Source organism: Aythya marila (genome assembly GCF_965140915.1).
Source record: "Aythya marila genome assembly, chromosome: Z".
Lineage (NCBI taxonomy): Eukaryota > Metazoa > Chordata > Aves > Anseriformes > Anatidae > Aythya > Aythya marila.
This window is the reverse complement of record NC_139080.1, coordinates 54,324,826-54,341,365: the sequence shown is the minus strand read 5'-3', so window position 1 is coordinate 54,341,365 and position 16,540 is coordinate 54,324,826. Positions and strand designations below refer to the sequence as shown.

The 16,540-nt window shown below is 50.3% G+C and overlaps 1 protein-coding gene across 1 annotated transcript; it reads left to right on the top strand.

Moving 5' to 3' along the window:
* Nucleotides 1-1,839: 1,839 nt before the first annotated feature.
* On the top strand, nucleotides 1,840-4,345 carry LOC309889827 (transcription factor Jun-like). Its single transcript, XM_082782892.1, has one exon. It carries the CDS (start codon nucleotides 1,986-1,988, stop codon nucleotides 3,363-3,365), a length of 1,380 nt encoding a protein of 459 aa, XP_082639018.1. The 5' UTR covers nucleotides 1,840-1,985; the 3' UTR covers nucleotides 3,366-4,345.
* The last annotated feature ends 12,195 nt before the right edge of the window (nucleotides 4,346-16,540 follow it).

Below are 16,540 nucleotides of genomic sequence, written 5' to 3'. Positions count from 1 at the left end.
TGAGGAGACATTTCTGCTCAGAAAGAGCAGTCAGGCACTGGGACGGGTTGCCCGGGGAGGTGGTGGAGTCACCGTCCCTGGGGGTGCTTGAGGAGAGGCTGGACGTGGTGCTTGGGGAAAGGGTTCAGTGGGTGACATTGGTGGTAGGGGATGTTTGGGCCAGGTGATGTGAAGGTCTTTCCCAACTGTATCTATTCTATGATAACTCTGGTGGTGGCCTCAAGCCCACGTGGACCTCTCCAGCTTCTTCTCTGCCCTCCTGCCTCTGGGAGGTCATTTTCTCCCTGTCAGCCTCCCCTCAGCACCGTCCCCACACGGGGAGGCAGGAAGGCTGCGTGAGCTGGGGCAGGAGGCTGAGGCCCCTGTGCCACGAGGCAGGGGAGCACACAGACACGTGCACCATCCTCCTTCTCTCCAGGTGAGAGGTTCTTGCCTGGTGGTTTTCCTCCTCACCGTGGTCCTTCCATCTCCCTTTTCTGGAGACAAAACACAGTCTGGGTGAGCAGCAACGACCAGCGAGGTGCTGATCTGCAGCAGGGGGCCCAGCATCACTGTCACGGTCCTGTGGCGTCTGCGCCAGGCGGGCGCTTGAGAGCAGGAGCCAGCCGGCACGCCCAGGCAAGGCAAGGTGACAGGATGGGTGCAAGGTCCACCCTGCGAGTCCTGCAGGAGATGGTTCCAGAAACTGGAAGGGAAACCGAGCCCCAGCGCAGGTCCAAGGCCTCCCCGGAGGTGTGGCTGGAGCAGGGAGCAGCTGCAGCACAGCCGGGCCGGGAGCGACGGCCTCGGTGCAGGCTCGGTGCCCCAAGGTAGGTGAGCCAAGGCCACGAAGGCGTTGGTGCACTTGGACTCCTGCCCCTTACGGCCCCGAAGAGGTGTGTCTGGGGCAAAGTCCTTCCTCGCCTGCTATCAGCGTCTTTGCCCCACGTCTGCGTCAGCACGAGCTCGGCCGGGATCATGCTAGCATCCCGAGCAGCAGGGATTTCCAAAGGACTGGGTGGGAAACGCTTCCCTCATCCCGTAAGAATCTCAGAGGCTTGGAGAGGGGCAGCGGGGAACTGGCTCAGATGGAGGCAGCAAACAGCCCCCAAACTGGAAAGCGGAACCTGCGCATTTCAGTCGTGTTAACAAGACGCTTAACACCTTTCAAAACCCATCTCTAAAGGTTTTTCTCCTTCTTTCCTCTTTTCCTTTTTACTCTTTCCTTTTTTTTCTCCTTTCCTTTCCTTTCCTTTCTCCTTTCCTTTCCTTTCCTTTCCTTTCCTTTCCTTTCCTTTCCTTTCCTTTCCTTTCCTTTCCTTTCCTTTCCTTTCCTTTCCTTTCCTTTCCTTTCCTTTCCTTTCCTTTCCTTTCCTTTTTCTCTTCTCTTCTCTTCTCTCTCATTTTTCCCTTTTCTTTCCTTTTCTTTTATTCTCTTTTCATTTTTCTCTTTTCCTTTCTTCTCTTCTCTTTTCATTTTCTTTTATTTTCTTCTCTTTTCATTTTTCTTCTTTTCTTTTCTTTTCTTTTCTTTTCTTTTCTTTTCTTTTCTTTTCTTTTCTTTTCTTTTCTTTTCTTTTCTTTTCTTTTCTTTTCTTTTCTTTTTCTCTTTCTTCTTTCTTTTTTCTTTTCCTTTATTTTCCTTTTTTTTTTTAATTTTCTCTTTTTCCTCTCCTCTCCTCTCCTCTCCTCTCCTCTCCTCTCCTCTCCTCTCCTCTCCTCTCCTCTCCTCTCCTCTCCCCTCCCTCTTTTCCTTTTCCATTTCTCCCCTCCCCTCCGGGCGGGGGCCGAGCCGCAGCAGTGCGGGTTCCGTCCCCCCGAGGCGGGGCGTGCGGCCGGCGGCGCCGTGCGGCGGCTCAGTCCCCGCCGCCAGCCGAGGCCGCAGGGCGGGCAGGGCAGGGGCAGGGACCGGGACCGGGACCGGGACCGGGACCGGGACCGGGGCAGGGCGGGGAGGAGGCACGGAGCGGAGCCCGGCCCGGCCCGGCCCGGCGGCGCCCGGCAGCATGAGCGGCGGTCGGAGCGGGCGCGCCGCCGTGAAGATGGAGGCGCCCTTCTACCCCGAGGAGGGGCTGGAGCTGCTGCCCGACTTCGTGCCGCTGCCGGGCTTCGCCACCGCCGCCGCCGCCGGACCCGAAGCCGCCGCCGCCGCCGCAGCAGCGGCAGCCGCAGCTGCGGCAGCCGCCGCCGCCGGGGGCCCGAAGCTGCTGCTGGGCAGCGCCAAGAAGCCGCCCGCCGCCCCCTCGCCGCTGCCGGGGCCCTTCGCGCTGCGCCCGCCCGGCAGCGCCCGAGGCAGCGCCGCGGCCCTGCGCCTGCTGCCTCCCGCCGCCGCCCCGCCGCCGCCGCCTCCTCCTCCTCCTCCTCCGGCTGCTCCGGGCTCCGCGGCCGGCCCCGGGGCTGCGGGGAGCCGCGGGGGCCCGGAGGCCGCGCTGGGCTCTGCGGCGGAGCTGCCGCTGCTGAAGCTGCCGCCGGCCGCCGACCTGGAGCAGCTGCTGATCCAGGGCGGCGCGGGGATGGCGCCCGGCAGCCCGGGGCCGGCGGCGGCGGGGGGAGCGGCGGCCGGGGCAGGCTCCTCAGCGTCAGCGGGGACGTTCCTCTACCGCCAGCCCGTCACCCAGGAGCAGGAGGGCTTCGCCGACGGCTTCGTCAAGGCGCTGGCCGACCTGCACAAGCAGAACCAGCTGCTGGCCGCCCCGCCGCTCTCCCCGCCGGGGCCCTGCTGCCCGGGGGCTCGCCCGGGGGCTGCTGCTGCTGCTGCGGGCACCGCCGCCGAGCCGCCGGCTGTCTACACCAACCTCAGCAGCTTCAACCCTGCCGGGCCGCTCAGCCCCTCCGGCAGCGCCTACCCCGCTGCCTCGGCAGCCCCTCCGCCTCCTCCTCCTCCTCCTCCTCCTCCTCCTCCGCTGCCCTTCGGGGCGGCGGGGCTGGGCGGCGGGCGGCTGCCGCCGTCGCGGGCGCTGGAGGAGCCGCAGACTGTGCCCGAGGTGCCCGCGGGCGAGGGAGGAGGTGCTGCGGGTGCCGCCGGTGGTGCCGGTGCTGGTGGCAGCGCCCCGACGCCGCCGTCGCTGTCGCCGCTGGACGCCGAGAGCCAGGAGCGGCTGAAGGCGGAGCGCAAGCGGCTGCGGAACCGCATCGCCGCCTCCAAGTGCCGCCGCCGCAAGCTGGAGCGCATCGCCCGGCTGGAGGAGAAGGTGAAGGCGCTGAAAGGGCAGAACGCCGAGCTGGCCGCCACCGCCAACCTGCTGCGGGCACAGGTCACCCAGCTGCAGGGACGGGTCCGCAGCCACCTCTCCTCCGGCTGCCACATCAACGCCGCCGCCGCTGCGCCGCCCCGGGAGCCGCCCGCGGAGCCGCCCGCAGCCCCGGAGAGCAGCGGAGCCTGCTGAGCGACCCCTGAAAGCCCCCTACACCCGCTGCACGGGGTGCTCCGGGAGCCCCCCTGCATCCTTTCGGAGCCCCCCCCCCGGGCCTGGGGGGCTGGGTGTGTGTGTGTGTGTGGGAGCAGGGTCAGGTGTTTGTTGAGTGAAGTGCTTGAGGTCTGTGGAGATTTCGGAAGATTAAGGTAATTCCTGTTTACAGAAAGACTGAGCTTTTATTTTTCACGTGGGGATAAAAAAAATATATATATATATATATAAATATATATATGTTTCCTAATACACCATACCTTAGGAAGTGTATAGCGATGGATAAGCTTTTCACAGTTTGGAGAAAACAAAACAACCGAAAAACAACAACAACAACAACAAAAAGAACCCAGAATCGTACCCTTTGGAAAAGATGTGCGTGTGTATATATATATATATTTAAAACACAACAACATGGCTATGTATATTTTCCTGGTATCGATAAATAATTATTTTTTTTTTAAATACCGTCTTTCTCTAGAGCTTTAATTTGCCACTGAGAGCTAAGGCAGCCGGGTGGGAGCTCTCGCCCTTGAGCGGCTGCAGGTCTAAAGTCGAACCCTGGAGGGAGGAGAATGGTTTTGTTGTAAATCTTAGGCGGGACGAGATGCATTGCCGACTGAGTCGTGTGGAAATACTTTTCTGAACTGTTAGCTCCATATTTCTCGTGCCAGTGCAAATCTGGGGCATTGATAGTTATTTATTGAAACTTGAACACTTTTGGACGTTGCCTAGACCTTATTTTTATAGATAACACGTTAGTGGTGAAAACAGTTACCTTGGCAAGAAGAGCTTTACTTACTCTTTTTCTTTCACTGTGTACATTCCAGTAGTGTTTGCTCTTTGCGTAGTATAGTAACGATCCCGTGCTATACAGAAAAGGGCTCAGATTTGGGGCGGATTTGCTACGAGAACGGTAATTCCATTGTATTCTGTTTGAATAAATCACAGAAATACTACGGAGAAGGAGATTTATTTTTCGGTAGAAACCTGTATGCATTTCTTCTCGGTCTGCTTTGTTCTAAAGAAACTTTTTTTCCTGCAATACGCTGGAGGCTGAAAGAGCCAGTGCTAGAATATGAAGTGAATTTCTGGCTGGGAAGAACTGACGTGCTTTATTTCTTTGTCAAGATTTTACTAGCCGAAGAGAGCGGCACAGGAACTTTTTGGTTTTTGTGTGTGTGTTGTTTTTTTTTTTTTTTTTTTTTTTTTGTTTTTTTCCCTCCCTCTGGTCAATTAGACATAATCCTCAATAAGTTCTCTGAAAGCTGTAGATCCCTCGCTCGGTCCTGCTGCCTGCCTTGCTTCTGTGGCTCCCTCCCGCGTGGTTTTGAGCATCCCTCCCCGCCCGTGCAGCGCTGCTGAGCCCTGTGGATGGTGCAGAGGGAATGGTCTGTCGGAGCGTGAAGGTGACCCGCCGAGAGCACAGCTCCTCCTGAGCAGATCCGGCTGCAGCTGGGACAAGACGTGAGGCTGGTGAAAGCAGGGGGCTGCGTGGGGAAGCACAGGGGCTCGGGCATCCTCAGGTGTGTCCCGGCCATGGCTCGGCTCTGTTGCACCTTTCTGCAGCCGCTGGACGTCCGCCTCGCTTCTCCTGGAAGGCTGCGCTCCGTGCTTGGAAATCCAAGAAGAGAGCCTGGGATGGACTCGTCATTATTTTATTTTATTTTATTTTATTTTTTCTATCTTTATTTTTGTGCTCTCGTTAGTGACAGGCAAGCGCTGCTGTCTGTTGGAAAGGTTCAGCCGTGGTGGTCCTGCCCCTCCAGCTCGCTGCCACCCCTGCACACCTGGAGGCCGGGGCGCTGGAGCCGAGATGCGCCGAGGAGGTTTCTTTTCTTAATGCATATGCAAATCAGGTAGAAGCCATATTAATCATTCTGTAACTGTTTTAATCACGTCACCGGAGCCTGTTTTGGGGGGGTTTAAATGGTCGAGTGTCACGGTACCTTCTGCTGGCTGGTAGAGCTGCTTTAGAAATGCTTGGTGAACAGGGACAAAATAATTCTGATCTTAGTGTGGGTTTGAAGAGTTCTTGAAGGCATCCTGATAGCAGTGCCTGCTGCATAACGACCGGGTACAAAGCAGTTTTTACTATGTGGCAGACATCACCTGTCTGCAAAGTTGCTGCAAGACTGGAGAAACTGATAAAGACTTTTTTTTTTTTTTTTTGGCCACCCTTGATGTGCTTTCCCTGGTGGGAGAGGCAATGCCACCTGGGGAAATCCGCTGATGCGAGGTGCTTGTCTTTACTGCACGTGTAGCGAGTATAACTTTTTTTTTAAAGAATCTCGGAAAATACATGAAAATTACAAGTATGGGCAGCGCAGTTTCAGTTCTTGTGCTTGAGGATGAGTCTGGGGCTAGGTAAAGACCCTGTGGCAGGACAGGGGGCAGGCTGTGCTTGTTCTTTGCTCTTTGGTCAGAGCAGGTTAGCGATGCCCAGGGAGGCGTGGGTGAACCCTAAAACACAGCAGCCCCTGCTGTCTCCCTTCCTGACCCCGGGGCAGCGTGTTGCTGTCAAAGCCAGCAAGTGCCACGCGTTGCCTCTCAGCTTTCAGCATGAGCAGCCCTCTCAAAGATCCCGCCTGCAAACTTTTTTTTAATAGCCTGCTTTACGCCCCGGCTGGCACGTGTTGGGCGATGGAAGTGCTGACAGTCCGGCCCTGTTAAACTGGTGGCTGACAGGAGGCTGCTGCTGGGGCTGCCTGCTCCACCCGGCCCTCTGCCAGGCTGGGGATGTGACCGAAAACTGAGAATAGTGTTTTCTTAATTCTTTTTTTTTTTTTTCCCTACTGATTTTGCAAGAGGTTGGTGATCCCCAGCAGGTGGACAAATGGACAGCCTGAACACCTAGCGGTTTAAAACAATAGAGCAAGGCTCAGGAGTGCTTGCTTTCTGCAGCTGCCAGGCATCGTTGCTTCAGGTTTTCACTTCTTCAATTACTGTCCTCTAAAATGTATCAGTACTCTGACTGTCACCTTGTAGTGTTCCTATCTTTAATTATGTCTTCTTTAGGTTGTACTTTTTTATTTTCTTTAATTCAGTTCATTGCAGCGTTTTTCCTTTCCGTATCCTTGAACTTCTGTTTTGATATTCAGCCTGAATTTTTCATCACTGTGAAATGCTAAAAGTGTGATACCCGGTAAAATTTTTCCAGTCTGCTTGTTTGGTTTGGATCAATGTAGCTCATCTTCAGTAAGTGCAGGTGTGCAGGGTGTGTAAGAGTCACTGTAAAAAATCAGTTCAAGTTCAGTTGGACTCTCAGAGCTCTTCTTTTTAGTATTGTTCTCCATCCTTCAAACCTAGACCATGTTTTGCTATGCTTGTGTGTGTCCCTACAAAGACTCTCATAGTGCAGGCTACTCTCATGCCCTTCTGATCTGGTTTTGTGTTTCAGGTATGAACCTGTGACAAATGAGCATTCCTCTTTGTTTCCTTGCCCCAGGTGTAGCCTCTGCTCTGGGGACTGTGCGGTCCCCTCCTTTATCTGTCCTGGTTGTTGGGATGTTGCTGCTGTGTGCATTTGGCACGCTGATCGTCAGCAGACTTTGAAGATGCTTGATGTGTTGGTCTGGATTTGAGTTGCCTTTCTGTTGAGGTGCTACGGCAAAATGGCTTGATCCATAAATGACTTTTGTTTCCTTGAATCGTTAGCAGATCCCTTCTGTCTTGGTGAATAGGAGTATTTGTGGTTTAGGGGAGTGTTCACCCTTCCTGGGGCAGAGGCTTGGGGCAGCTGCCACCGGCACTGCGCCTGCTTTATGTCCATGTGGGGGACGTGCCCTGCTGCCGCCACATCAAGCAACGCCATCACTAGGAGTTGATGGATTTGCTCCCTCCCTGGCGTCCGTCGGTGTCTCGAGCTGCCCAGGCAGGTCTGTGTGGTTGGTGAGTGGTTCTGACAGCTCCCACCGTGGCTCGGGGGAATCAACCCGGCAGGCCTGGGGAGCAAAATCCCCAAAAATCCCTTCACATGCCCCGAGAGGTGTGGGCCTGTGGTAGTGCCGCATCCCCGTTACTGACTGGGCTGAGTCTCGTGGTGGTGGCAATTTTCTCATGAGCCTCTGGTCTCAAATACCTCTAGGAATTTGGGCTCCTCGCCGCACATCATAAATCACTGTTGAATTTCATGCACTCTGGAGGAACAAAGAGTGGCCATACAGCAGTCCTCTGTCATCTGGGTTTGCGTTCGTGTCATGACTGAGACAAGTCATGAGATGCCTGCCCTGTTGTTTTATTCCTGTAGTTGTCCAGCTCGGCGTGTCCATCTGACTTCTGAGAAAGGAGCAGTCGCCCAAAGTTAAGCCTCAAGGCGATCTGCAGGAGTTTGAAGTGGAATTATAAATACCTGTTGTTGCATAGCGCTCTTCTGTGGCGTTTGAAGTGTGGAGGCACAGCAACCCGAATTGCTCGTAGCGCTGAAAATAGTGGCTTGCCTGCTGCAGTGTGAGTCTGAACAGCCTGAGTCCTGCAACTTCGTAGGGAACCTTTCTCTGTATCCAAAATTAATATACGAGAAGAAATTCATCTGCTTGTAACATAAGTCAATCTTCAATGTGCTTTTGTCGTCCTTCTGGATTTTAAAGCAGAAAAAGCAATGATTTACTTTTTTGTTGTTGTTGTTTATTCTTGTGCAGCTGTAACTGCTGCTGACCAGCTTTTGTTCCTTCTCTACTTGATTCTCTAACTTTCTGTGTTTAGCAAGGACAGAAAGTGGAATGTGACATCTCTGCGTACGCGCTTGACTTGTACAAAACCACTTCCATTTCCCAAGTAATTTATTTGCTGTTTTACTGTAACTGGGAGAGCGCTGGGAGAATTCCTCGGCTGTTCTGCCCCTCTCTGCTCACTTCCTCTGGTCAGCGTTTTGTGCAGTGACTGCGTGCATTCCAGCACAGGTGGATGGTAACATCTGTCACGGCCCCGCTTTTTAAAACACTTCTCTGCATCAGCAGAAAAAGCCTTGAACAGGAAGGCTTCACTGCGCGTAACAGTCCTGCATGTGGCTACTGATCTTTTGAAAGCCATAATTGCTTGCTGTGGTGCTGCATCAGGATTTACTCTACCTGGTTCCATAGGAGAGATGTAAGATTCTGGATTTTGTCAAAGGAACATTTCTTATAAACCTTATAAAATCTTGCCACGCGTGGCGAAACTGTACTGAGAAGGTGCTGATGAATTAAGTCTGAATTTAGGAAGATTTAGGCCACTATGGTGCGTTATGGTAGACGAGAGGTCTTGTTAGTTCTCAGTTACTTCTGCCCGCTTATTTCCAAGGTCTCTCTTTCCCCGGGCTGCTGATGAAAAGGCTTGCAGCTGTTTATGCGGTGACACCTCTCTCTTCACGGTGCCTGTTAGTAACTCAGAGGTGACTTCTGCATGGAGTGGCCGCGTGTGACAACCTAAATGTGGGCTTCATTAAAATTCGGTGCACTGTGGAGAGCCTGCTGTGGCCTGCATGCTGCTAACGGTATAAAATCCTCTACATCTAAAATTTACAGCGAGGGCATCTTTCCAAGACGCCACCCTGTTGACTGGCAGCGTGCATTGATCCCCACTGCTTGCTTCAGGCTGGCAGCACCGTTCCTCAGCTCTGGCATGCCAGAAGGCTTGCTCTCCTTATCAGTGCCGTTGCAGACTGGATCTGGGATTGGAAGTTCACACAGTCCACTGCACATGTGGCCATCTTCTGGCTGTTTCCAAATGCAGATTTCTTTTGAGTAGTCTTGTAAAAGTGTGTCACCAATGTGAGAGTGCTGCATGAAAGCGTCTTGTGTCTCCAGTAGATGTGAGATGTGAGCCCTTACGCTGGGGTCCTGCTCTCTGTGGTGTCCTCCCAGCTCCAATAGCAGCACTCATCGTGGTATGCCATGAGGCACCATCATTTTCATTGCAGGGGCCGAGTTTTCCCAGAAGAAAACTAAGTCACAGCAACGCATGTGATCGCAAGGGGATTTTTTAGATTGCCAGTCAAACTGGAGGGACTGTCAAATCCTGCCATGTTAAATTAATGCCAAAAGATCACCTACTTTTAAAGTCACATTTAGTCGTACTGCGATCTGAAGTGCTGCAGCTCGTGTGTAGTGATTTACTGCAAAGTGAAGGGAAGGTTGCTATACATAATGATTGCAGGGGTTTGGCCCTGAATAATTACCTGCCTGCCGTTTGCTTTTGTGCCTGTCGAAAGGTCTGTGTCTGTGTTGTGGCTAGCTGTACACCGAACTTTTCTGTGGATTCTCTACTGGCAAGAAAGATGGTCCAAAATACTGCCAAGAATCCTATGTGCTGGCTAAGTACCTTTTCTGGAGAAATTATGATTTCTGGAGGAAGGCTTCGGAGTGATGGTGGACTATGGATGTGACCAGTTCTCTGTGCTCCAGTGCGCTGCTAGGTTCTGATATTTCGTGAACTACTGAGAAGACTTAACTTCTACTGCCACTTATTGGTTTAAAAACGAGTTCAGAGTGGAATAGGCTGTGCACTGATCTTTGTAAAAATCATAACCAGGAGCTTGCATGTTGTAGAAGTGTTTGGTAACATTTTTCTGTCCTTTCCAGAAAGCTTCCTGCCACCTCAAGGGGTGCACAGCCCTTCAGCCTGACACAGGGGGTTGGCTTTTAAGGATGAACAGTCTATTAAAAACAAAACAAAACAAAACAAAAAAAACTTACACAGATAGCCTTGTGGCTCATGCTGAGCCTTTCAAAGGATAGCGAGTTGCGCTTCACAGCCTTTTTCCTCTCCTCTGTTTCATAAACCACCAGGTTTTCTTGCAGTGCTGGACACGAGCGGCATGGTGGCACAGAGTAAAGTTAATGGGCTGCTCAGGAGAGCGTGTTTAGGATATCCTCCCTTTCTTCCCTGGAAACTTGAAATGACACTGATAGAAAACTTGCCTCTCTGAATGAACGGAGTCGACAGCTGAGCTCTTGTTCTTTTTCCAGTTTTTACCATTCTGTGTATTAATATCCATCAAAGAAAGGTGCATTGTAGAGAAACGGTGGGAAGACACTGACTTCCAGAGAGTTAAACTCATCTCGTTATATATAGCATGTCACATAGGCCTTAGGGACCTAGGACACCTACTCTACTTACAGTCTGCAAGGTGACACCTTCAGCAGGGCAGGGCTTTCTAGCATGCTGCCCAAGTGTCAGAACGTCACCAGTTCAGACCATTTTGTGCCAGTTACTGACGTGGTATTGTAACTCCCTGTGGTGTTTTAAAGCCCTGCGCACACTGTGGCTGAAATCACAGCGCAGGCTGGTGTATCTGTGGTGTATTTGTGGTGTGCAGTGCGATGTCACGCTCCCAGCAGGCCAATAGTATGTAATACCAAGTACATTTTTTATCCTGTTCCCCATGGTAATAATTAGAGATGTTAGCTGTAGAAAGCAAGGAATCCAGGGAAGGAATAAAAGTTAAGTACGAGAGATTATTTAATGTTGATATTCATTGTATGTTGAAGTGGGGGAGAATTAATATTGCTCTTCAGGATGCTTTTCATCTTGTTTTGTTTTAATATTACTGCTTAAGTGTCTTCTAAACTCGTCTTCTCTGGAAACCGTGCCCCTCCCTGTTTTGCCCAATGAGTGGTAATTTCACACTTACCCTTATTTATTTAAAGCCATGGTAACCACCATACTGAAATGTCATCAAGTAAAGTCCAGGTCTGAATGCTGGCTGATGATGCAAAGGTCTGCTCTCTAATAAAATGAGGCTCACGAAGGACAAGTTCCAAAAGGCAGCTACGCCCTGGCTTCAAGCATTTGCTCTAATTTCAAGGCTTTCCCATGTGGTGTTGCTCAATATGTAGCAAAACAAGTTCTTGCGAGTCCCTTGAGCATTCCTCTCTATGTAACAGATTAGATATTCACGCTTCATTAATTTCTGTCCTCTGTCGTCGTCCCCCCCCCCCAAAAAAAAAAAAGTAGAACAAAAAAGCCAACACGAGCAAGCCTTAGGGAGTTGTTTTGCTTTGTGACGATGCACAGTTTATTGAGACACCTGGCACAGTGCTGGCACTGTGCTCTCTGTAAACACTGATTTACACGTGCAGTTTTGCTTTGGTTGCAGTAGGGGACAAAGAGAAGGGAATAAGTGTTGCAATGTAAGTGTTGTGCAATTCCTGGCTTTCAAGCTGAAAATGATGAGCAAGCCTGCATAGGCCTCTCGCCCACCGAAATCTGGCTGCTGCTGCTTACCACACCCACTCGTCTTAATTAGGAATGGGTCTACGGGCTTTTTAAGGTCAAAAGGAGTGATGTGTAGAGACATTAAGAGAAGGCAGTATCAGGGCTTTTCTGCTGCGAAAGCAAGGAGCAGGCCTGCTGGTCCTTGAAACAAGCTCATCTGCTAGATTACCTCCAGTTTATGCTGTCTGAAGGTAACCCTTAAGATCCCCGTGCAGGTTCTTACCAGCTGGATCTCTCTTTCTGAACAAGTCTTGCTGGTGGAGTAGCTCTGCAGCTTCCTTGTTTTTCAGTATGGGGACTTGGAGGTCATTCCTTCCAGGGCAGTTTCTCTTTTTTTTTCTGGAGCCACTTGTCTGAGGCTTGTTTCTTCTCTCTGCAATTTCTGCCTAGGCTGAAAACGTGTTTGAGGTGTCGGAGACCACAAATGTGCCCTTGCAGTTGTGGTGCTCATGGTGGCCCATCCTGTATCACTCCAAACAGATCCCTGTAAGAAAGGAGCAGCTCTGGACAGGTGCAGGCTAGGAAAGCAGAAATACATCCTTCTTTGAGCAATGTGCTTTCAAGACCACTTGGCTTCACCAGTTGACTAGAGACCTTCCATCAGCTTGGGTGGTGGAACCCAGCTTTGAGAGCTCCCGGTGTTTTCTGACGTCTGGTCCCTGCTGAATGCCTGTGGTGTAGAAAATGCTTAATGCTGCACAGTGCCCTGAGCCTTGCAATATTGCCAGCTGGGGTGGCTGCTGGGGTCACTCGTCCCCCGTGGCCATCCCTTGCATGATCAGCAGACCCCGGGGATCTCTTGAAAAGGAGAAGCAGCCCCTCCCTGCCGGTTAGCCACCAGCACCCCCAAGCTCCGTTTCTGTCCGAAAGGAGAAGTGTGAGCAAACTGCCACTTCCTACAGCGCTGAAATCCAAACTGGTTCTTCCGAGGCCCTGGGGCAGGGCACTGCAGCTCCCTCACTTGTCCAGGAGAGCTATTCAAAAACGAAAGGTGGAGACAGAGCAGCTCAGATTTTGCCTCCGCTCTTGCAGCAGCTTACGTGCAGATAGTCGGTGGGTGGCTGCCTGCCCACGTGCTTCGCCAGGTTTTTACGAGTTGGTTTTATGTGCACCTTCGTATTCTGCCTTATTAAATTAACTGGCACAGAGGAACCCTCTGAGGAGCCCTTCCAAAAATCTCTGCTTCAGGAAGAACTTCTGATAGTTAACAGTATTTGAATAGATGAAAAATAAATGCAAAAACCTGCTTTGTATGGATTCAGAAATACTTCTGCTTTTTTCTTTCTTTCTTTTTTTTTTTTTTTTTAACTGATTATTTTGGGGAACTCTTCAAACGGGTGTGCTGGCCAGCATATTGCGTGCAGACTGAGGCAATAGCAGTGAAACAAAATTCAGTAGCTACTGACTGGCTGGATTTGGTCAGGAGAGGTTTATCAAGGACACCTCTGACAGCTTTTTTTCTTGGTGTGGTGATTACTTTTTTTACATAAACGGAAGCTACAGGGCTTAATAATATACTACAACTGAGGATTATGTCCATTGTATTTTTTTACGTTACTTAAACAAACTATGTAGAACTATAGTCAAAATGCTTATTTCTGAGACAAAGTGGACAATATTTGGTTGGCAACTTGCACTTGATTAAATGTAAAACATTTTCTTAATTTAGTGATGTGTTTAGGAGAATACTGTAACTTGCTGAATATACAACGGTGATAACTGTGTTTACAATAACTTTCCAATTCCTACTGTTCCGCAGTGGCCAACTTGTTTAAGAATTAAAAGTTAAGGCGTACTGCAACTGGTAATCTTGGAAAAATTAATGCAATCCTGCTACCACTAAATACTGTGGGGTGGATACCGTGGATATAAACGGCAGCAGAATTGTATTCCAAGTCTCTGTCTTAAGTGCTTATGACTAAAAGGCGACTTGCCTTGTGCTCATTTGTGTATTCCTGTGTGTAGTACATCAGTTATGAATCTGTTAATGGTTGATTTGTAACACTAGAACCTTTATGGGGATCACAATGGGATTTTTGTTTGTTTGTTTTTGTTTGTTTCTGATCAGAGACTTAGACATTTTGGAATGTATAACATTTATCCTTGTGCTGGAATTGTTTACATGCAAAAAGGTATTTATGATTTTTTGCAAACTGCAATGTGCAATTTTGTACACGTGTTTTAAACTAAAGAGTTTATAAGGAAGATATTGTATGTACAATACTTGGACATGAGTATTATTTCTTTGATATAAATATCTAGAGGAAAATTAAAGTTGCTTTATATTCATATTTTTGGCTGTTTATTTTTTTTTCATTATTTCAGCAGGAACTTTGAAAGCCATCTTAAGGCATAATTCTCGCTTTGATGGAAAATCAAAGAGCTGGTCCATCTAGGCTTTCTCTGCAGTGTCTTTTTATCATGCTTAATGTGCTGCTCCTTTCAACTCTATCAGCGTTTTGAAGTACAAGGAAGGAAGGATTTCTTGTGGTAAAAAAAAAAAAAAAAAATGCTGCTCTTTAGGACAACTTCCCTTTTTAATAGTGCAGACGCAGCTCAGAAAGTGAGCTTTTAAAAAGAGAGGCAGAGAAGAGAAAGCCCCACTGCTGTGACGTCAGATCCCAGGCCACTCTCTGGAGAAAAGAGCAGTGTCACAGCAGAATGAGGGGTGGTAGGAGCTTGCTCTGAAACCACATCTGCAACAAATCTGTTGAACAAGGCAGCACTTTTTTTTTTTTTTCTTCTTTTTTTTCCTCTCTCGTGACCATTCTCATGCCTGTAACTACATTTCGACATATTCCCACGGGAGGGCTGCTCGGCAAACACTGCTGCATGATAGAAACACCCCAGAGGTTCCGCCTGAGAACTCGGCTGCTCCGGGAGGGCAGCCCTGCCTCCCGGATCTGTCTTCCCAGCTGAGTTACTCGGGGAACCACGCAGTGCCAAGCCTGAGCAGGAATGCTCGGAGGATGCCAAGCTCAAGCAAAAGCTGAGAAGCTCAGCAGTGGCCGTGGAGGTCAGGACACCAGCCCATGATACAGCTGGATCCCGGCTACCTCTGCAGAGGGGCAGGGGACAGAAGCTGGTGTGCAAAAAGTTAGGGGGGGGGGGAGGGAAAAGAAAAAAAAAAAAGCTGCAAGCATTGTCATTCAAGCTGTTGTACATAGCCACTTATGTTTTATGGCCACATAATCTGTCTGGTGGGGGATTACTGTGACTTCTAAATGGGAACCATGCCTCCTTCAGCACACCAGGAGTTATTTAATGTGTTTTAATCTTCGTGTTGTGCATGGCTGCAGACTGTATTTCACACGTGCTAGCCAGACCACTCTGTACAGATTTCCACTCCACTTCAATACAGATTTCTTCCTGAGAGAGTCCATAGTACTCTTGCAACATCCTTGATGCTTTCCGAATAAGATACAGAGGGGGAGAGCAACAAGCAGGTGAGAGTCCTGAGTGCTTTGAAAGATGTTTGAGGGTACTGCTTATAATTTTGGATGACAGTTTGAGCTACAGAGCCCACTTACACAGAGGTATGTCTTTAAGTATAGTATAGGAACCAAGCTACTTGTTTGCACTAAGCGCTCAGTTTGGGCCTTGAGTGTCTCACAGAGGTGCCCTCAGAATCAGAAGAGCTCAGCAAGGAAAGAGCTTCATCTGGTTGCACTCTGTTATCTGATGGGCATGGAGTAAAAGCTGGGTGCTTCGCATTACTTGCATGCTAACCTGCAGCATCATGTTAAATTTTATTTTGCCTCTGACGGCCCTTTTCCCTTCACCTTCTGTCACCAGAGACCTTGCAAGACTTCCAAAAGCAGTATCCTATGGTGGTAACTCAACCCACCACTAGACTTAGTGGTGCTGCCTGTGTCCTAGACCAAATTTCTTCCTCAGTCAGAGCAACTCAGGTTGTGATGTAAGCCCTTCAGGTGGATCTGGCAATTGCATCAGTTGCCAGAAATCAAACGGCAAATAATAATGAAATAATGAAAAAAAAAAGCAGGGGACCTCTTTCAGTGCTCCTGGTGTGGGCTGATTGCTCCCTGCTTCACCTTCAGATGCATGAGACAACCGCCCCTCGGCTGAATTACGATCATTTTCCAAAGTTTCCCCTTCTTTGGTGTGACGTAGCGAAGTGCAAGATATGACACAGAAGTTGCGTTGGGTTTCCCCCCACCAACAGTAAATGAGATCAAGAAGTGCAAATGGCAAACCCTCAGCACATTTGGGCAGATGTCTCACCATCCGAGCCACCCTGACACGTCTGAAATTCCTGCTTCCCTCACTTTTGCTCTCAGATGCCAGCTCGGTGCGGCCCTGGGAGGGTTTTGGCTCAGGGAGGTGGTCAGGGGGTGGCTGCTCCCCCACAGCGACCTGCAAGTCAGGCAGGCATGAGGGCCAGATTCCTGAGGGTACAGGTTACAGGGGCCAGCTGCAGCTCTTGGGGTGCCTCTCGTGTCCTGTGGTTTGGCTGTGGGAGCTAACACACACACACTCTTCCAATGGTTCGGTTTTGGAAGGTATCCAAAACCTGGGGTCAGCTGCCCCCAGAGCTGCGCTGCGGTGCCAAGTGACTCCTCCTCCGCTCCAGCCTGGTGTCTCCTCAGAGAAACCACCACCACTCTCGCTCTGAAGGAGCTGCCCTGCACTGCCTGAGCTATGCCAGCCTGGGAGCAAGCCTCCAGCTTTTGCTTGGCTTATTGGTTGTTCTTTTGTACCAAGCAAGGCATTTCCCTTTGGGGCCCAGCAGAGCAGTCTGTCTGCTAGTAAATTTCCAGTACCCGCAGTAAACACCTGACACAAGTCCACCTGATGCTCTGCAAGCCTTGAGGCTTTACACACAAACAGAAACTCTTCGCCTCCCTCTCCACCCCTTTTCCCACCCTTTCTCCTTGCTGCATCTCCCCTTGAGGCCCTGTGTTTACTAACCCCAGCGCTTTTTCTGCTACCCCTCA

Excerpts from the sequence above, each read along its gene's own strand:
- LOC309889827 (XM_082782892.1), top strand. The coding sequence starts at position 1,986 with ATGAGCGGCGGTCGGAGCGGGCGCGCCGCCGTGAAGATGGAGGCGCCC.